This window comes from Pseudophryne corroboree, chromosome 1, assembly GCF_028390025.1.
Source record: "Pseudophryne corroboree isolate aPseCor3 chromosome 1, aPseCor3.hap2, whole genome shotgun sequence".
Classification (NCBI taxonomy): domain Eukaryota; kingdom Metazoa; phylum Chordata; class Amphibia; order Anura; family Myobatrachidae; genus Pseudophryne; species Pseudophryne corroboree.
The window spans coordinates 969,440,336-969,463,154 of NC_086444.1; the positions used below are offsets into that span (position 1 = coordinate 969,440,336).

At 45.6% G+C, this 22,819-nt stretch overlaps 1 protein-coding gene across 2 annotated transcripts in view; it reads right to left on the bottom strand.

The window, feature by feature from the left end:
• Positions 1–10,602: 10,602 nt before the first annotated feature.
• Positions 10,603–22,819, bottom strand: part of GUCY1A1 (guanylate cyclase 1 soluble subunit alpha 1) — a 91,615-nt gene continuing 79,398 nt past the window's right edge. For both annotated transcript variants that reach the window (XM_063920496.1, XM_063920495.1), the window contains 3 exons: positions 19,201–19,344; positions 18,786–18,940; positions 10,603–15,527 (listed from right to left, as the gene is read on the bottom strand). In XM_063920496.1, the coding sequence (XP_063776566.1) occupies positions 15,344–15,527; positions 18,786–18,940; positions 19,201–19,344 (483 nt within the window). In that variant the 3' untranslated portion in view covers positions 10,603–15,343. The remainder of the gene's footprint in view (positions 15,528–18,785; positions 18,941–19,200; positions 19,345–22,819) is intronic.

Here is a 22,819-nt window from a genome sequence, read left to right on the forward strand (position 1 = left end):
GTTGGCTCAGCCTGTAGTGTGTTTTTCCACTTTAATTTTGAGTATGACTCCAAATCCAGACCTTAATGGGTTAATAAATTTGATTTCCATTGATAATTGTTGTGTGATTTTGTTGTCAGCACATTCAACTATGTAAAGAACAAAGTATTTAATAAGAATATTTCATTCATTCAGATCTAGGATGTGTTATTTTAGTGTTCCCTTTATTTTTTTGAGCAGTATATATATATATATATATATATATATACTGCTCAAAAAAATAAAGGGAACACTAAAATAACACACACACATATATATATATATATATATATATATATATATCAGTGGCGTGCGGTGAGCTCAGTGGCTGGTGAGGCACTGGAGCCATAATGTCTGCTGTGTCCCGTCGATGCACGCCACCGCACCCAAGCCAATGCCTGCTACCACCGTTGTCCCTGGGTTAGTGGGAGACAAAGAAAGGCAGTGGGCGAATCAGTGGGTGACAGCAGTGGGTGATGCTAGGGAGAGGGTGACAGGGAGTGGGTGTTGCCAGTGAGAGGGTGATAGCAGTGGGTGACACGAGGGAAAGGATGACAGCAGTTTGTAACAGGGAGAGGGTGACAGCAGTGGGTGACGCCAGGGAGAGGATGATGCCAGGGAGCTGGTGACAGCAAGAGGGTCACAGGGAGAGGGTGACAGCAGTCTGTGCCAGCTGTGCGTCACAGGGAGAGGGTGACAGGAAGAGGTTGATGCCAGGGAGTTGGTGACAGGAAGAGGGGAGAGGGTGACTGCAGTTTGCGCCAGCTGTGGATGACGGAGAGAGGGTGATGCCAGGTAGAGGGTGACAGCAGTCGGTGCCAGCTGTGGGTCACAGGGAGAGGGTGACAGGAAGAGGTTGATGCCAGGGAGTTGGTGACAGGAAGAGGGGAGAGGGTGACTGCAGTTGACGCCAGCTGTGGGTGACGGAGAGAGGGTGACGCCAGGTAGAGGGTGCCAGCAGTCGGTGCCAGCTGTGGGCAACAAGGAGAGGTTGACGCCAGGTAGAGGGTGACAGTGAGAGGGTAGAGCAGTCTGTGCCAGCTGTGGGTAATGGAGAGAGGGTGACGACAGGGAGAGCGTGACAGGGAGAGGGTGACAGCAGTCCGTACCAGCTGTGGGTATCGGGAAGAGGGTGACGCCAGGGATAGGGTGGCAGGGAGACAGTGACAGCAGTCTGGGCCAGCTGTGGCTGACGGGGAGAGGGTGACAGCAGTCAGTGCCAGCTGTGGGTGATGTCGAGAGGGCAACGCCAGGGAGAGGGTGACAGTGAGAGGATACCAGCAGTCTGTGCCAGCTGTGGGTGACAGTGAGAGGGTGACGCCAGGGAGAGCACATTACTGTCCCACTCTACCAGCAGTATAGAATACAACAGAAGGAGTACAGCCCTGAGCCTTGGGTCCCTGATAAAGCATGGGTGAGCTCAGCCCATTACAAACTAAAGTACCCGCCACTCTCCCCTGCCGCAGCCCCCGCTGCACATAGGCGTGCACAGCACATTTTATTAGGGGGTGCACCATCGTAGAGGCGTGTCTAGTACCACCTACCTACTGGGCATGTCTAGCAACACCTATCGGGCGTGTTTAGCACCGCCTAATAGCATTCTTTTCTATTCAATATGCACCTTACCTATATGGTGGTTTCTTATAACAGGGAACCTCTGAAGAAATGTATTCTTCCTGGGCAGACGACGTCTTCAGTCGGTAATCACTATTCATGTAGGAGATCACATGATCCTGAAGATGCCTGTTTGTATAGGAATATAAGCAATGTGATCATCATACAACAGAGATTCACCCAGACTCGTGTCACCTCCTACCCCCTGCATCTCTCAGCCACACCATCATCTCCTCCCTGCGTCGTCTCTCAGCCACACCATCATCTCCCATCTGAATCTCTCGCAATAGCCCTCACTTTGTCTCTCATTCTCCCCACTTCACTCTGTGCCTCTGAGCCTCCCACCCTTCTGTCTATGCCTCTCAGTCACCCGCCCTTCACTGTCTCTCAGCCTCATCGGTGGTGGGCCCAGCAGGAGAACAAGGGCTGGTGGGCGGCCGTTCGAATGGTGTGACGTCATTGGGTCACATCGCACAGTACATTGAGGCGGAGGAGTAGTGTGGAGCAGCAGGCTGGATGGGAGTAGTGGTGCATAGCAGGGAGGGTAGGATGGGAGTAGTGGTGCATAGCAGGGAGGGTAGGATAGGAGTAGTGGTGCATAGCAGGGATGGCAGGATGGGAGTAGTGGTGCATAGCAGGGAGGGTAGGATGGGAGTAGTGGTGCATAGCAGGGGTGGCAGGATGAGAGTAGTGGTGCATAGCAGGGAGGGTAGGATGGGAGTAGTGGTGCATAGCAGGGAGGGTAGGATGGGAGTAGTGGTGCATAGCAGGGGGGTAGGATGGAAGTAGTGGTGCATAGCAGGGGGGTAGGATGGGAGTAGTGGTGTATAGCAGGGGTGTAGGATGGGAGTAGTGGTGCGGAGCAGGGAGGGTAGGATGGGAGTAGTGGTGCATAGCAGTGGTGCTGAGCGGGGGGGGGGCAGGATGGGAGTATTGGTGCAGAGCAGGGGGGCAGGTTGGGAGTAGTGGTGCATAGCAGGGGGGCAGGTTGGGAGTAGTCATGCATAGCAGGGGGGTAGGATGGGAGTAGTGGTGCGGAGCAGGGAAGGCAGGATGAGAGTAGTGGTGCATAGCAGGGGGGTAGGATGGGAGTAGTGGAAAATAGAAGGGGGGTAGGATGGGAGTAGTGGTGCATAGCAGGGGGGCAGGTTGGGAGTAGTGGTGCATAGCAGGGGGGTAAGATGGGAGTAGTGGTGCGGAGCAGGGAGGGCAGGATGAGAGTAGTGGTGCATAGCAGGGGGGTAGGATGGGAGTAGTGGTATGGAGCAGGGGGGGCAGGAAGGGAGTAATGGCGATGAGCTGGGGGGGGTGTTGGGCAGGATGGGAGCAGTGCTGGGAAGGAGCAGGCAGTTAAACATCAATGTCCCCTCACCTGTATCTCCCAGTCCCGGCCGCGATCTCTCCCTCCTATTTGCATAGTTCGACATCTACATGTGCGGCTGCCAATTAGCTCCCTGCCCTCCCATCCCCCGATAATGCATGCAGTCCAGCCAGAAACGCCGCCACTGTGATACCCCTTCCACTCGGCTACCAATCCCCCCCCCCCTCCCCGCAGGGCGCACGGACTCCTCGTCTGCCTGGTGTGCGGCTCCTCTGCTCTGGCTGCCTCTCACCAGGCAGACGAGCAGTCAGGATGCCGTGCGGGGGGGGGGATTGCCGAGTGAAAAGGGTATCGTAGTGGCGGCTCCTATCTCTCTGCCTCTGGCCGGACTGCATTACCTGGGGATGGGAGGGCAGGGAGATAACAGGCGGCCGCACATGTAGAAGTATACTAAAATACACTCTGTGTCTCGTCCTTCCGTCCGTCCCCCTCCATCCCCGCAACTGTCCAATGACATCACTGTTAGTGACAGGGGCGTGCTTTCATTTAGGCAGAAAGCACGCCCCCTGTCACAGAGGCACTTATAGTAAGTGCCGCTTCTGATGATTTTTTTAATGGGCTTTTACTGCCCAAAGCTTAGCCCCGCCCCCCGCTTCCGGACATTTCCCATTGCTAGCGGGAGGCACTGGCAGCAGTACCTCCGAATCACACTACAGGCAGTTTTTTTGTAAATCCAAAAGATTAAAATAATGTAAAGACTAAAGCAGATAGTTATGACACAGAATATGTGTCATAAGTATCTTCTTTACATTATTTTACTCATTAATGACAGGGGAGGCACTGCCTCCCCTGCCTCCCCTGACTGCACGTCCCTGTTTTGTCAGCATGGTATAAACAAAACATTTTGGTGCCCTGTGCCAGAACGAGAATTGTTGCCTCCTTCCCTCCATATTCAAAACAGGGTCAGTGCATTCTGAAGATGTGCACCATGGGGAGGGTCCTTGGACACTTTATAGTGCCAATTCACATTACTTCACACAGTGGAGTCCGTTATTCACATTACACCACAGAGTAGTACCCCTTACACATGTTATGCAACACAGTAGTGCTCTTTAGACACATAACACTACACAATAGTACCCCTTATATACATTATGCCACACAGTAGAGCCCCTTATGCATGTTACAGCACAGTAGAGCTGCTTATACATGTTACACCACAGAAGAGCCTCTTATACACAATATGCAATGATAGAGCACCTTACACACATTACAACACAGTAGATCCGCTTATACAGATTACACAATGCTAGAGCCCCTTATACACATGATGCCAGGTATAGCCCCTTATACACATTATGCCAGGTACATGGGAGGATCTGTGATGTGTGATGCCTTTGGCAGTGTGCTCATGGCTGCAGGTGGGGAAGAGAGGCATGCACTGGTTCACTTACTGGTTTGGAATGGTTCTTCTTAGTCCCAGTAGTTCCACCACTGGCCAAGGCAGCGGAGGGGGGTAAGGGAAGGTACCTTTCCAGTCAGGCACCTTCCTGCAGTGCATACCCCTGCTACTACATTGCGTCGCCCTGGCTACTATTATACATTACAGCTAGTGGCACATACATAGGTGGGTGATCATGGGTAGATGTGGCTGGTTTGCGCACAGGGCAAATGTGCTGTGTGCTGAGCACCGTCTGCAGCACCCTAGTTATGGCACTGCATATCCTACAAAGCAAATCTCTATTTTTTAAGCATGCCAGTCCCAGTCCAACTTAAACCCACTGCTAACAAATGGAAACAGATCAATACAACACTATATTAATTGTTACTACATTTTGAAAACCCAATATATAGTGAATAGCTATGCACAGGAAACTAGAGTCTAATAAAACTCCTTGCAAATACAGAAACTTCTTGTGTGCTGAAAGCCAGGAACACCAGTCTAAACTCTGTAATGGATATAGGGGCAGATTTATTAAGCCTGGAGAAGTGATAAAGCAGTGATAAATGAAAGGTGATAACGCACTAGCCAATCAGTTCCAATATGTAAATTGACAGTTAGGAGCCGATTGGCTGGTGTGTTATCACCTTGCACTTATCACTGGTTTATCACTTCTCCAAGCTTAATACATCTGCCCCATAGTCTTTATTACAAATAGAATCAGGTTACACTGATGTTCATAACATATGTAAATTGTACAATGGGCTCCAGTGACCATTGTTGTTTGAACATAAATCAGTTGCTCTTCGAATAATTTTTGATAAGAGATAGGCTGGAATAATGTGGTGAATTGGTCTCTGGGGGAATACTTTTATACCAACACTGACAGAATACTTTCATCACAGGAAAAAAATAATCTTACAGGGCAGCAGTATCATTTCTGTGTAATCCAAGACTAAACTATCCCTATTCACAGAAATAATCCATAATCTCCTCTATCTGGCCACTGATCATAATTACATTGTCCTGCCTGTTGGTCTATTTGGTCTTAGTAGGGTGCCATGAGCAGGACAGGAGGCTTTGTGCAGGAATCTAGGGGGTAAATTTACTAAGATGGGAGTTCTATTTAAGATGGGATGTTGCCCATAGCAACCAATCAGATTTCAGCTATTATCTTCTAGAAGGTGCTAGATAAATGAGAAATAGAATCTGATTGGTTGCTATGGGCAACATCCCATCTTAAATAGAACTCCCATCTTAGTAAATTTACCCCTAGGTGGTTTAATGAAGTTCCTTCACATGTATGAAGACTGATGCTGGTGATAGTACAGTAGTACAGGAGTCTGTAATGCGAGTGGCACTGATAGGACGAGATACACTGACTATGAGACTGAACCTGACTGGATCGGCTCATAGCGAAACTAGTGAACCAGGCTGGTACCGGATGACTAGATCGGCATATAGCAGAATAACTGAGCCAAACTGGAACTGGGTGACTGGAGCAGTGTTTATCCGTATAACTGAGCTGGACCGCAACTGAGTAACTGTAGCAGTGTATAGCTGAATAACTGATCTGGAGCAGAACTGGGTAACTGTAGTGGCACGTAGCTGAACAGCTGAGCCAGTCTGGAACCATGATAACTGGATAGGCTGGGAACCAGGATTGAACAAAATAACTGGATTGGCTTGGAATCTGGAAACCAGGATAGAACCGGCAACTGGATCAGTTTGGAGCCGAGACAAGGGATTGAAACATATAACTGGATTATATTGAAAGCCGGGAACTGGGGTTGAACTGTATAACTCAATTATCTTGAAGCCGAGAACCGGGATTGAACCAGATGGAGCCGAGAACTGAGATTGAACCGGATAACTGGATCAGCTTGGAGTGGAGAACTGTGATTGAACCGGATAACTGTATTAGCTTGGAAGCCGGGAATGAACCTGATAACTGGAGAAGCTAGAGCTGGAAACGGGGATAGAACCGGATGGCTGACTTCAAATACTAAGCAGTGTAGTCTGTTCAGGCTGCAGACTGCGGAGACCAGGATGGTGTCTGGAAATTCAACATTGCACTGCCCATTTGCTGGTGCACCTGAGAGTCCTCTTATAGAGCTGGCTGTGCTATGTTTGGCCATGGACATCACCTGAGTGGAATCTGAATGTAGGCTGGCTGGAAGCGAACAGGTGACCAAGTTCAATGTGGCAGTGTCTATATCCCGGCTTTGGTGGGAAATCTGGTATGAGGATTCATCAGGCATAGCCATGTGTACAAGAATGACTCTGGCAGAGGCCATGGATGTCCTGGATGGCCAAGAGGGCCAGCGATGATAAAGGTATTTGATGCAGTCCGGGGCGTGACATACATGAGCTACTACTGATACTCATCACTAGCTGGTGCCATGCCTGGTGCTGCCCAGGGTGATGCCTACAGGGAAGAGGAACCCACAAAAAAACAAAAAACAAGTTAAGATATGTTACTTGTTGGGTACTAGCTGCTTCCTGTGGCAGGGGGGTATGTTGCCCACAGGAGGGTAGTGGGCCATGCCCTGTGGCCCCTTTGCCCAACCCCAACAGCAACTCACCAGCATGTTCCCTTTCATTTTAGCTGTCTTGGTTATCAGTTTCTGCTTCATGTTGGCTGCTACTGGTTGGGTGCCTCCCAATGCAAATTTTTTTAGCAGTATTATTTGCCAAAGTGTGGCCCGCCCCCAGCTCCAGCCAGTTTGTGACTATCACATAGGGAAGGCTGAGCTTATAGCTGCCTCACCTTTGGCCTCTCCCTGACAGTCTCTGCCTATTCAGCGGAGCACTGCAAATTTGGTGAGTCTTGGCTTTTAGATGATTACAATAATACAAGGAAGATATTTATAAGGTATAAATATCTTCTTTGTAGTATTCTTAGAAGTTATATAGTCAAAGCTCTGGAGTATACTGGAGAACGACAGGTAAGGCACTGCCTCCCCTGCCTGCACATCACTGCTATGGATTCCTATTTATTAACTCACCAGCAACATCAACACCAGTAACGCTAGGTGTCTATCAGTGCAGAATTGTGCAATACAGTTTTTGCTAACTGATGCAATAACAGAGCTACATACAGTAGCTGTTTCTCTTTAACATTCTGTGGCTAGAAATCTGTAGCACTAATATTTTGAGGTTCTAATCACAACAATTTGGATGTATAAAATGTCATTTGTTTTGGTGCGACCAGTCTTGACAGTTATATCACACCAGTACCCTGTGCTAGGGCACTTTGTTCTTTACACTACATATCTTAGTCTAAGGCAGTGTTTTTCAACAACTGTGCCGTGGAGCACTAGTGTGCCCTGAGCAGTCTCCAGGTGTGCCGCCATAGAGGCACAGCCAGGATCGTCAGTGTTTTGCCGCTACTGAGGCCCTGGAACGATCAATACTGGTGGGTTTAGTGGTTGCAGAGCCAGTTCTAATTTTGGGCCCGGGCAGTGTTGGGCTCTTCTGGCTTTCTCAGATGTGGCTCAGGCGTTACCTATGGAGAAGCTGCGATATGTCATCCTAGGACACGCAACTGCACTATGCATCACCATTATATTTGAGTGTGCCTTGGCAATTTTTAAATCCTGTTCAGGGTGCCGCAAGTTGTAAAAGGTTGAAAATCACTGGTCTAAGGGGTCAATTTATTAAGGTGGGAAGTTTTTTTTAGAACTGGTAATCAGATTCTACTTAATATTTATCTAGCTGCTTCTAGAAGATAATAGATAACCTTAGTAAATTTACCCCTACGAGTGGGTACACACCAGGCCAATATTGGCACAATATGTAATTTCCACCCATATCGGAACGACATACTGTATCGTGCATATGCCCGATTGCCCATTCCCATGGGTCACATGCAATATCCTCTGGTTGCGTTGGGTATGGTATGCAGATGGATGGGATCCCTGTGGTCAGCATACCAGAATGCTGGCAGGGGGCGCTCGCCACACTGTGGGCTTGGAGGCCCGCTGTGCTCCAAACATGTTCTATTCCCACACTAGGGGTGTCATGGTCGGGATTCAGGCGTCGGTTTCCTGACCGCCGGGATCCTGACAGCCGGCAATTTAACCGCATACTCTCTGGTTAGCCATACTGCACGGCCAATCAGAAGATATCACATGTGACCTGGTGCAGTTAAATGGATCGATCATTCCATTGTCATTAAATGGTTCTGGTGTGTATGGCCAAAACGATATGTCGGCCGGAAACACATCGTTCTAATGTGTTCCAAGCCTAAGGATGAGATTACATTAGTGGTGAAATTCCCAAGTGTAATTAGGGATACCCTGGCAGAACTACCTTGCTTGTTTTCGATAGCACTCTATCGAGGTGCGAGCCAACCAAGAAAGGTTTTCCCTTCCATTATTCTCTGCACTGGTCTGACTCAAGAGTCACATCCATTTCTGCCTTTGCGCAGTTCTTGCAATGTTTAGCTGATAACGCATATGTTGGGACCTGCATATGCAACTTAGAGCAATTACAAGTGGTGCAGAATAGTACAGATCTCAGTTGGGTCTTCATTTGCGTCTGAGTAGGTGTTACTTGGCGGTCATGGGGTTCTCACATACTGTATAGAATAAGTGTCCCATGGACGTGTCATGGGTTTGTTAATGGAATTGCAGGCTATTCAAAGTAAGCCTATGCAAAGATCCATCTGCTTTCAGTCAGATCTCTTGTACCAAGGATGGGGCCCGTGCAAATGTGCGTTGATGATGACTGCTGCTTAAACCAGAGCATGGATAGATTTGGGTCACTGAATACAGGTGGAAATCCACACTGACTTCTGAATGCATAAAATATCTGCAGTTGTATCCACATGTTTTACAGGCCTAAAGTGAGCAGCTGCACATAGAAACTTAATGCTTAACTGAATCTCCATCTAAGGCTGGGCACACACCTGACCAACATAGTGGCAGACCGACCAGCCCGCCATATGAGCGACCGATTTGATAAGCCATACATGCTAACCAATCAGCCGCTTGATATGTCTCGCCAGATCTCACAGCTGGGTGGTCATTTAAATTTGCCCACCCAGTTGTGATGTCACTGTTGGTAGTTCCTGTGGCCAGCATAACGGGTCGGTTGGTCAGTCATCTGTACACACAGGCAGATGTACAAAGTTATCTGCAAGATATATCGATATTTGCTGTGCTGCAGAGCCAGCGTGATATGAATGATGCTGTTAACAGACTTAGGGGTCTATTTACCAGCCAATCAGCTCCTACCTGTCATTTTTCAAACACAGCCTGTAACATGGCAGTTAGGAGCTGATTAGCTGGTACTTTATATCCGTCCACTTTATCTCTATCCAAGGCTTACTACAGAGGGCCTAATTCAGACCTGATCGCTAGTCTGCGTTTTCATACAGCGGGCGATCAGGTCTAAACTGTGCATGCGTATACACCGCAATGCGCAGGCCCGTCACACGGGTACAAAGCGTATTGCTGTTCAGCAATGGGTTTGTGCAAAGGATCCGGTCTACTGGCGTTCGCAAGGAGAGTGAGTGGCAACTGACCGTTTTATGGGAGTGTTTGGAAAAATGCAGGCATGTCCATGCGTTTGCAGGGAGGGTCTCTGACATCAATTCCGGTCCCAGACAGGCTGAAGTGATCGCAGTGGCTGAGTAAGTCCTGGGCTACTCAGAGGCTACACAAAATCTGTTTGTACAGCTCTTGCAAAGTGAAAATACACTCCCCTGGGTTATGGGTAACCCAGCAGGTGCACAGGTGTATTAATTACTCACAGACACATTTTAAAAGGTCCGCAGGTGGCGTTAATTATTTCACTTGTGATTCTGTGAGACCTACAAAACATGCACTGTGTGGGTTAATGAGGACCGAGTTTGCAGACCTATGTACTTAGCCTTGGATGGAGATAAAGTCTTAACCAATCAGCTCCTAACTGTCATTTTTCAAACACAGCCTGTAACATGGCAGTTAAGAGCTGATTGGCTGGTATTTTATCTCCGTCCACATTGTCTCTATCCAAGGCTTAGTAAATAGTCCCCTAAATCTCTGGCTTCCTGCTTGCATCATTTCCACTACCAAACATAATTGAATTCCCTGTCACATGCAGCCTTGTTTTCACTTAAGAACTATACATTTGTATAATCAGGTAAGCTGTTGGCTGTTACTTTGATGAATTCTAGCAACAGTAAAAAAAACAAAAAAACAACAACCTAGAAATAATAACGTATATTAAAAACATTTATTGCTATGACAAGTACAGATTACAATATGAGTCTCAAAATAGAATTTAATAAAAGTACAAAGCACATATTGCTTGATGCTCACAACCAGTAAGCCAATGTTTGTCTCATAACAAGTACATTCCAGGGACCAATGGTGAAAACACATTCTGCCTGAGAAGCGGTGATATCTTAGCTGGATAATCAGTACAACACATTAACTTTGAGAAGTTCTTGGTGACATTTTTGTTCTATAGTTGTTTTTTATTTAATTGCAGCATTACATAATAATAACGAATAACAAAGTAATTACAGTATTACTCAAACATACCACTGTTTCTTTAAGGCTTTCCCAAACAGATACCGCTACAAGCTGCAGAAGCAATATCAGCACAACAACTACAGTTAAATACTATTTTTATCGGAAGCTACTCATTGTAACAGTATTTGGCAACATCAGTAGGAAGACTGTTAAATTTCCATCTGCATAATCTCAGACACTTACATAGACAGTAATAATAATATTAAGCATAGTTAAGCAACTTTTGACATTTAAAAATAACCATTGTTTTTTCTAAAATATATTTATAAGAAACACATAAAATATAGTTGTTAATTGCATGCACTGTATATACTATACAAATGAAAATGTATGTGTGTGTATATATATATATATATATATACATACACACATATACATGAAATGCAGCACTCCAAGTGAACGGAGACAGCTACATAGGTATATATATATATATATATAAATATAGATATAAATATAGATACAGTATAATATATTTCCCCCTCCCCCCACATCCCTCAGGGGTTGAAGCATGAGAATAAAGAGAAAAGGGCTTACTTAGAGGTGGATAAGTATACATAATATGGAGTAGATGCTCGCAAATAACAGCAACTTTGCATATATATATATATATATATATATATAAATATATATGTGTATATATTTATATATATATTACACCAAGTGTCAAGTGTCATGTGTGATGAAAATAAAGCTGTGCAAGTGTTTATGTCATTTTATGTCAGTACTGTACTTAGTGCGTTACTTTAATTGTACACAACCTTTGTACCAAAAATAAAATTTTCAGAGATTGTGTTGTGTACAAATAGGATAATGTGGTCAGATAATATAATGCCTATGCCTCCCCTTACTGCCTTTTACAGTGTTAGTTGTTCATTGAAGATGCACAAAAAGTTTGATGCAGATATAAGCGTGTGTTTATTTATGGACTTGGCTGTCAAAATAGACATCTAAAGGTCCATACACACTTAACGATATAATGAGCGACGTCGCTCATTTTCCCCCTCCTTGAGCGACGTCGCTCATTTTATCGTTAAGTGTGTATGCCGCCAGCGACGACCGATGCGCGGCCCCGCGGGTCGGCAACGATCGTCGCTGTCGGTAGGGCATGCATGAAGGATGTGGACTGTCGTCCACGACCTTCATGCAGGGCTGGCGGGGGCGTGACGTCACTGAGCGATATGAGCTGTCATATCGCTCAGTGCATACAGGCGGCCGCCGACCGGCCGGCCCGGGAGGGGGAAACGTTAGACGATGTCGCTCACAGAGCGACATCGTCTAATGTGTATGGGCCTTTAGGGGAAAAACAGTACTGCATCCAACTGTAAATAACCATGAAATGTATTAGACATGTCGACTCTTGAGAAAGAGCTGTGTACTTGCCCCAAACATATAATACATTTTCACTTCTGTCCACACACTGTAGACCCTGTACAATATATATATATATATATATATATATATATATAGCGTGCTGTAATGCCCGGCACTCCTGGTCCTGCAAAGTAAAATAGCCTGGGTGCCCTCCGTAGTGAATCAGATATAATAGGCAAAGAAATGGCGTCACTCCAGGTCTTGTACCGTGGTAAAATAGAAAAGTGTATTGAGCAAAATCAACGTTTCGGGGCCCGTAGCCCCTTTGTCAAGATTCACACCTTGACAAAGGGGCTACGGGCCCTGAAACGTTGGACATGTGATTTTGCTCAAAACACTTTTCTATTTTACCACGGTACAAGACCTGGAGTGATGCCGTTTCTTTGCCTATTATATATATATATATATATATTTTTTTTTTTTCTTTTCTCATCAGGCATACCTGATGAAAATGACACATCAAAGTCATTGAAACGTTGCAGTTTATGCCTGCGACTAGTGACCTTTCTCCAAGCCGCCAGGAGTGCCGCACCTCCGGATTATGTATTGACACTACTGTGGGGGCACCTGGTGCATGAGATTCTGTACTGGGAGAGCTGGGCACACTGGAATATATATATATATATGCCACCCCGGTGCCCAAATAATATAATACACAAAGGCAAGGTATATCCTTAGGTCTATGTTTCAGGGCCTAAGTCTCTTCATTAGGCGAAATACGATACTGATGAAGTCTTTGCAGTCTATTATGCTTCAAATACAGAGAAATACTTTATAATACAGGGTAGTCTTTGCAATATTATTACAAAGCTATCATTTTACCAAAATTTGACTACAGTTTAGAGTGTGTATGTACAAAGAAATACTGTGTAATGAGAAACAATCATAGAGCTGGGATTTTTGAAGAAGTAAAAATCTCGCTCCTCGGTATGTTCTGTATTGCGGATTCCTCAGTGTCACACATTAGCCGGCTACAGATGCAACCACATTTTGTGTGAGAGTTGCCCGTACCCGCACCAGGAGTGCACGTGCCAGCTAGCTGTAGCGATGATGAGCGTGGCTACATCTGTAGTTGCTTTAAGTTATGTATGCTGGCGCAGGAGCACGCAGAGAAAAATAGTAAGATCTGTCTGCAGATTTGCGTGCAACTCTAAATACGCTAAAAAAAGGGATACATTTCCCACTCCCATAGAAACCTCCACTTGAACATTACTTGGTTTGTTTTTTGAAAACAAAGTTTAGTCTTAAACCTGTCATGATTTGACAAGGGCTTAAAACATACTGTGCCAGCTTCCCCACAGTCTTGGTTGAAATCACATTAACTAGGTTTTAAATTATTTACGTTCAGCTAAGTTTTAAAATGTGCCACTTTCTGCTGAAAGTTTTATTTTTATTACAGTTTCCTTGAAGCCCAACATCTAATGGTGCATTCTCATAGATCTCACTCTTTTTTCTGACACAGTAAGTTTGTACCTTTTTAACTTGAATCTAGAATAATTTTCCAGGAGGTCGCACTATAACTCAGTGTTCCTATTGGACTTGTAGATGAGATTGCTTTGGCTACCACTGCAAAACAAATCTCTCTCATCTGGAAACATTTACCAGCTGTTTGTACCCAGGAGACTCGTAAAGGTCCCAGAATGCCCACTCATTGTTTTATCATGTCCTGATAGTAAAACGTGTAGTCCCACAGCAGCTGGAGGGCCACATACTGACCACCTCTACGGAAGTGTAACCTGATCTGTTAGTCTGAGGCAGTCAGTCACTAAGCTCTTTGGTGGTCACGTGATGACAGAGGGAGGTAGGATGGGATGGCAATGTTTAATGCTATCAACAGTCTAAAGCCTCCGCCACATCATATGTTATGTTAGTAGTCTATAAATCATTGATAATTTTTTTCTTAGGGCTTTAAATAAAGTTAACAACTCCATGTGATACAGTATGCTAAAGAACATACCGTAACTTTGCAATGGACTGTACCTTTAGATAAGTGCCATAGGGACCTATTACGTGGCAAATATTATCATGCTGAAACTAAACCTACAGATGTGTTCTCATACACCAAGCATCCATAGACCATACAGTGCGAGATGCCCGACGTCTTGAAAGGTTTAGGGTAGCGTATTTATCTTTACATTTTGTGTCTTATTCGCATCACAGACACAGCAAAACACCACTCGCAGTAAACTAAAGATGCTAAGGCAGCGACATTATACGCACAGGAATTAATTTTAAACATGTACAAAGTCGCGGATAAAGCACAACGGAACTTGGCGTGAGAAAAAGCCATGGTCGCTGCAACATTTCACTTCTTATACAGATTCAGGCTCATTCGCACACAAATATACAAGTGTCACAAATCAAATTGATCAGTGCAGTCTAGCAAATTACTTTTGTCCCTCACACCTGTTTTATTTATGTGAAGAAGACATATTTTGTGAGCTAAAAAGATGTTCAGCGTGTCCACGTCGCCTGGGATCTGGTGCCCTGAGAGGATCCATTTGCCACTACTAGAGCCACAGTGTATGAAGACATATCTGCAGTTTGATCTCATTAGTTAACTTTCTTTTTTTAGAACTCTTAATATGCCATTTTCATAATATAACGTTTTTGCAATACATTATAAAAAAAAAAAAAGTATATTAGCAAAATGGTGAGATTTAGGAAATCTGTTTCCTGTGATGAAAACACATTTATCATGAAGTGTGACTATATTATTTTCACAATTTTTAAAACATATGCTTTAAAACATTTCAGTTATTATTCTACAAATGATGTATCATAAAAATAGGTTTGAAAAAACAAAAAAACAAAAACAAATAGAAAATACTCCTAATGGAAATTTAATATGGATATACAAATTAGGTGAGCTTTTTTTAAAAAAAATATTTTAGATCTCTAGAACCTTTTTGTAGGGCAGTTACAAATCAGCATTCTGAATTACAAGCTACTCAGGAGATGTATGTTTTCAAAACATAAAATAAAAGGAAGACCATATCATTTAAAGCAATATTTCTACAGAAAATTGTAAAAATAAATTAGATAAAAATAAGTCTATTTTGTTTTATTGAAATGTGAATCCTCAACAGTCTTTTTTTGGCACCAGGTGTTAGTCAGCAGTTCTTTATCAGAGGCTTCAAGAAAATAACATATACCAGGAATTTCAGAGGGAAAGTTTGGTGGAAGATCTTCTCTTGATCGAGGTATAAACTTGAATCCTTTGAATTCCTTAAGCAAACTGAAAGAATAATGAAATATATAAATTGAATATTGAATAAAAGAGTTGCGTATACATTTATATTGTTTATATATTACTTTTATGCATTTTTACATCTAATTTAACTACTTCCATACCTTGTCCTGTTCTTACACATATAATGTATCTAAAAAAAATTCACAGTTCCTTCTACTATACTGATGGTGCTCTCATTCACGTCGGCAGGCTCGGCGCTACCCGCTCAGCAAAGGGATGCAGGGTAGGGAGGCACCAGGGTGGAGAGGCGCTCTCCCTGTTCTGCATCCCCGCTGCTGCGCTGCCCTGTCTCCCCTGCTGCCGTGCCTGTCACTGTAGGACAGGCAACAGCGTCGGCAGCTTGAAACCTCCTCTCCCATCCCCAGTGTCAGCATAAAGGGGGTGGAGATACATGGACATAGGGGGAGGAGCTACACGGGACCAGGCTACCTACTGCAGATCCAGCCAGACTGCGGTAAGTGGATGCAAAGAGCTTGTGAGAGAGAAAGTGTGTGTGTGTGTACAGTATGTATGTGTGTGTTGTTAATGTGTGTGTGTGCACGCGCGCAGTTGCGGATTCTAGGGTGGGGGCACCCAGTCACGTGTCTCCCCTGTCATTTTCTGGCATTTTCTTAATTATTTTAATTTGCTGCCTGCAACATACTCAGGCTGCGGTGACAGGAGAGGACTTCACTGGCAGTCGGGATGTCTGCACTGTGGGGCTACCTCTCTCATGGGTCTTGCCCCTCACAGCCTCTCCCCAGTGCCAGCTGCTGTTGGCATTCCTCCGCCGGACCTCTGGCATCCATCCCCACAGCCCGTGTCCCATTCCTGCAGTCCTCTTCCCCCATATACCTTGCAGCCATACCCACAGCCTCTTAGCCTGTTCCAGTGGGTGGTATTCATGTGACCGGAGGTCGGGAGACTGACTGTCACATGACCTCCATTAACATCCCGCCCCCTCACTATCCCGACAGTCGGCATGCCAACCAACAGGGACTATTTCCACTCGTGGGTGCCACGACACCCATAGAGTAGGAATAGAAGCCATGTCACCACCGAGCACGCAAGGGGCTTGCTGCACTCTCCCCATCCCGCCGAGATCCCGGCGTCGGTATGCTGTCGGGATCCCGGCGTTGGTATGCTGATACCCACCCTGTTCCAGCAGCCATCCTGCTTTACCCAGGAATCTGTCCCCTGTGGCCACTGTATTCTGTCCCCACAACCCTTTCTCCCCTTCAGCCAGGGTCCTGTCCCCTGCAGCCTCTCCGCTGCATCCGCTGTATTCTGTCCCTGCAGCCAGTGTGTCCTGTCAGCGCAGAACTCTAACCCCTGCAGCTGCTGCATAAATGACTGGGTCTCTAAGATAACACCACAAACTTCAGTCTCAGGTAAGTAATTAGCAGTGCTGCAAGTATGGCGGTACGGGGCGGTACTACGTACCGGTAAGAAATTGCCAGCCGGTACGCAGTACCGCCGGCCCAACCACCATGCTTGCAGCCGTTGCTGTGTGAGGGGAAGAGAGCGCAGCGTGTGCCTCTCCTGCTCCTCAATGCTCAGTGAAGTCCGGTATCCGGCGATGGTGGCGGTGTGAATCTCAAATGAGGCACTGGTTAATTAGCCAATCAGAGCTCGTGGACCGGCAGCCTCATTTGAGATACACGCCGCCGGAGATTGGACTTCACTGAGCACTGAGGGGCAGTAGAGGCGCGTGCTGCGTTCTCCCCTCACACAGCAGCAGAAGCAACAACAGCAGCGGTGATTAGTGGAAAGGGTTTTCATGCGATTCCGGTGGGGGTAGTGGGGTAGTGAGTTTACAGTGCTGTGGGTGGTATTGGGGGGGGTTCTTGCTAGTTGCGGGTGATGACAATGATGGGGGAAGGGGTGCCAGTGCCGCTGGTTGTGGGCGCCACTGACGATAGGAGGGGTCGTGGGATCTGCTGGGAGCCGCAGGCAAAAAGGAAACAGCAGGGAGGAATATAAAAAGACCACATGTCACCCACTGCCTCCATCTTACAACTGCCTTCCATGTCACCCACTATCTCCATGTCACCATCTGCCTCTCTGTTACCCCCGCCTCTCTATTGCCTCTGTCACCCACTGACTCCATGTCACCCACTGCCTCCCCAGTTACCCACTATCTCGCTGTCACCCTCTGCATTTCTGCCACCCACTTCTTTTGTCACCCACACCATTTCCTTGTGAGACCACACCCCTTTTTTGACACGCACTGTGGGCGTGCCTGTCCATTTGTAAAGTATGGGAAGGGGCGACCCTTCACCCTCTTGTTCTCTGCCTGCTTTATCCATGTCACTAGTGCATTGCCACTCACAGCCAGTGACTGTTCCTTTCCCAGGTACTGGGTCATAGAAAGTTACTATTAATAACTGTCACTTACTTACTGTACAGTAAGTCCCTCTGTGATATTTGCCCTTGAATTGTTTGTTTGTACTATTTTATACTGAATGCTTTGTGGTTTATTGTAATTTTTCCCTGTACACCACTTGATGGCGCTATAGAAATAAAAGATACAGATGTGTCCTCATACATCATTGCTGCCGTCACGCCAAACAGCCCCTTTCGGTGCAGCAGGTCCCATGAAACTCTAGCGTTGTGCATTTTTTAAAATGAAAATGCATCATTAGTCACAACGCAATGCGGCTAGGATGCACAAGGAGACTGTGCTGATTAATTTGCGACACTTGTATATCTGTATGTGACTAAGGGGTCTATTCATGAAACAGTGAAATGTGTAGAGAAGTGAGCCAGTGGAGAAGTTGCCCATGGCGACCAATCAACATTGAAGTAACATTTACAATTTGCATACTATAAAATTATACAGAGCAGCTGATTGGTCGCCATGGGCAACTTCTCCACTGGCGCACTTCTCCACACTTTTCACTACTTTTCCACAATAATTTTAGCAGCCCAGCGATCAGGTCTGAATTAGGCCCTGAGTCTGTATACGGAGCAGAACAGAACTTGTATTGGAAAAAAGCTGCAGCTGCTACATTGTAGCACTTTGTGTACAGATTCAGAGACTCAGTCACACACAGATGTTTTATATCAAGTTAGTCAGCACAGTCTCCTCGTGCATCCTAGACGCATTGCGTTGCAACTTACAGTAGATGCATTTTTGGCAAGCTAGCAGAGTCTCACGTGACCTGGCGTGCCAAGAGGGGCTGTTTGGCGCGACAGCAGCAAAGACGTATTAGGACACAGCTGTAGCATAGCACAATATATACTATAATAAAGAAACTGTACCTGTAAGTCGTAGGGCTGACATTGATTTTTCTTGGTACACTGCATGATTCAAACTTATTGGCAAGAGTAACATTGTTTCCAAAAAGGCAGTATCGTGGCATCCTTACTCCCACAACACCAGCAAACACCGAACCAGAATGTAGACCAATACGCATCTACAAAAAAAAAAAGAAGATAAATATGTAATTAAATTCTTAGTATGGCACATGCCACATCTTATTGGCATAAGGATAATTGTCAAATGCTAGAGAGAAATGTGGTCCTAAAATGGCTGTGGTCCCAGAGTTCATTTAACATGCACTGAAGTGAAAATAGAGATGGGTTATTATTACAATAAACGGAATATGCTGCATTATATAAGAAACTGTACATAAATAAAGAAATAATAATGAATCTACAGCATATGGTAACTGACCTTGATAGGCTCACCATGAGGGGACGTGACTTCATCTGAAAGTTCCATCATTTTCAAAGCCATCAGAGCAACCTGAAATGCATGTGTCTCACTTTCCCTATGTAATCCTCCAGCCACACAGTATGCATCACCAATAGTTTCCACCTACAAATATATAAGAGGATATCTGCTTTAAAGAAACATATCTAATATGTAGTTATGGTGCTGTACCTGTAATTCTGGTCTGCATGATAGCATGTCACCTATCCCATGGGTCTAATGCAGCATAAACTCTTTATACATGGTAAAAAATTATGCAGATGGCAGAAAGTGTAAAGGGAAAAGGTTATGAATGCACCTCTTACATTACATTAATGGGCCCTACACATTGAGCGATCCGCCGCCGAGCTGCCTGACGGCGGATACGGCCGACCCGGCGGCGGGGGGGCAGTGACGGGGGGAGTGAAGTTTCTTCACTCCCTCGGTCACCTGGCTCCATAGCAGTGCAGGCAAATATGGACGAGATCGTCCATATTGGCCTGCATGCACAAGCGACGGGGCACCAGCGATGAACGAGTGCGGGGCCGCGCATCGTTCATCGCTGGTGCCTCCACACTGAAAGATATGAACGATATCTCGTTCATTAATGAACGAGATCGTTCATATCTTTCACTAATATCACGCAGTGTGTAGGGCCCATTACATTTATAGTAACAGAATTTCTTCAATGACAGCAGATGCTCGGAAAATATTTTAGTGGCTAGGACTGATCTGTAATGAAATACCGTGTAAAACATGGCACTGTGGGCTTGATTTTGAGTTAGAATTTAAAACTGGTACATGGTGCAATTTTGCACCATGGAAAACCACGTTGTGCTGCAGGGAGGACAGATTTAAAGTTGGACAGGGGGCACATCCTATTTTAACTCTAGATTACAGTGTGTAATCTGTTCAGTGTTTATTCATTACAGTTAAAATCTAGAGGTATTTCACCTGCTTGGAAATATCAAATTGAGGTTGAACCTCTTATATGGCAAGATACAGTAGTTGGTCCAGGTGGAAATTCTCACCCATAGGGCTATATTTACTAAAGTGCGGGTTTAAAGAAGTGGAGGTGTTGTCATAGCAGCCATTCCGATTCTGGCTATTATGTTCCAAAAGGTGCTAGATAAATAAATAGATATTTATTGGTTGCTATGAGCAACATCTCCACCACTATGATCCCGCATTTTATTAACTATACTCCTTACTGTAAGATGCATTTGCTCCTAAGTCAAAATGAGGCCCAACATTGCTATGACTGGAAGGGTTCAGTATGATATCCCGGTGGTCAGGAAACTGACGCCAAAATCCTGACAGCCGGAATACCGGCGGTGAACACAGCGTGTCCCCTCATGGGCTTACTGCGCTTGCCATGCTTGGGGCCCGGTTGCGACCGGTGGTGGCGTGGACCACCACCCGACTGGGGATTCCAGCCGGTGGTCAGGATTCCGACTGCTGTATTTTACCGGGTGTCGGGATTCCAGCTTTGGTATCATGACAGCCGGGATCCCGACAGCCGGCATAATGAATGCCTCCCGACTGGTACATTACTAGCCCCAATGGTCCATACCTAACAGCAAGACTTGTAGGAGCCTGGTAGTGCTTATCATTACCAAAGAAAGCTTCACCTCTAAGATGCTAGAGAGGACATATAGGGGGTCATTCCGACCTGATCGCTCGCGGCAGTTTCTCGCAGCGCAGCGATCGGGTCGGAACTGCGCATGAGCCAGCACCGCAGTGCGCCGGCGCGTGGCAGCCGTCGTTGCCTAGCGATCGCCTCTGAGGCAGAGGCGGTCGCTGGGCGGGAGGGGGCTGGACAGCTGCGTTAAGCTGCCGTTTAGGGGGAGCGGTCTGGCCAACGCAGGCGGTCCCCCACACGCAGCAGGCCAGGTAGCGATGAGTAGCTCCCGGCCAGCACGCTAAAGCTGCGCTGGTCGGGAGCTACTCTTGAAGTGCAAAGACCCCCATAGTACTGTACATATTATTTAAAATATAGGCCCTCATTCCGAGTTGTTCGCTCTGTATTTTTCATCGCATCGCAGTGAAAATCCGCTTAGTACGCATGCGCAATGTTCGCACTGCGACTGCGCCAAGTAACTTTACTATGTAGAAAGTAATTTTACTCACGGCTTTTTCATCGCTCCGGCGATCGTAATGTGATTGACAGGAAATGGGTGTTACTGGGCGGAAACACGGCGTTTCAGGGGCGTGTGGCTGAAAACGCTACCGTTTCCGGAAAAAACGCAGGAGTGGCCGGGGAAACGGTGGGAGTGCCTGGGCGAACGCTGGGTGTGTTTGTGACGTCAACCAGGAACGACAAGCACTGAAATGATCGCACAGGCAGAGTAAGTCTGAAGCTACTCTGAAACTGCTAAGTAGTTAGTAATCGCAATATTGCGAATACATCGGTCGCAATTTTAAGAAGCTAAGATTCACTCCCAGTAGGCGGCGGCTTAGCGTGTGTAACTCTGCTAAATTCGCCTTGCGACCGATCAACTCGGAATGAGGGCCATAGATTCTTTATAGGGTATGAACATTAAAGCAAATTAGTTGGGTGGAGATGTCCTTTAAATGCATAATGCTTAATGAGGTATTTATCAAAGCTTGTAGAGAGATAAAGTGGAGAGATAAACTACTAACTATTCAGCTTCTTCATTTTACAGGCTGCATATGAAAAATGATAGTAGCTGATTGGTTGGTACTTTACAGTATTTATTTGTTTGCTTCGGAGTCCTTTTAAAGCACTCCTGTCATTCTTCATTATCTGTAAAATATACAGTAAATGAATTGCCTCTTAGCCTTGCAGGAAGACATGTTGTTTGAATAACAGGGTGCATGATTAGCCAGGAGTGTACCATAAACACCAATGATATACGGGTTGTGGATCCCTTATCCAAAATTCAAAATCACACATTTTTTGTTCCCCTACTGAGATAATGACACATATATATGTTTATTATATTATATATCTATATAATAGTTCTATATATACACATAATAGATAATAAATATGCCATTATCTCAGTAGGGGACCCAAAAATGTGTGATTTTGAATTTTGGATAAGGGATACTCAACCCGTATTTCAAATATGTTTAAAAATAACAGTGTGGCTTCATGATCACAGCTAATGTCAATATCTTTCATGCTTAAAAGGGCATTCTGACCCTTTCATACAAACTGTGGGCTGGCTATTGAGGGTTTGGTGAAGCTTGCAGTGACAAGTCTACTGTAATTGTTTCAACTAGCTTGCGGGCTGCTCAGTCATAGGGGTTTATGTAATAGCTTCTGATTTCAGCGAGATTAATGAATCAGCCTTATAACTGGTTGCCACTTTAAATTTAGCTGTAATCTCGGCGACGGGATCCGGTCTAAAGATCGACACTGTCTAGGTCGACAATGTTTAGGTCAACCACTATAGGTCGACAGTCACTAGGTCGACAGGGTTGGAAGGTCAACATGTGCTAAGTCGACAGGTCAAAAGGTCGACATGGGTTTTTCAAATTTTGTCCTTTTTTTAACTTTTTCATACTTAACGATTCACGTGGACTACGATTGGAACGGTAATCTGTGCCGAGCGAAGTGAGTCACCTTGCCCGA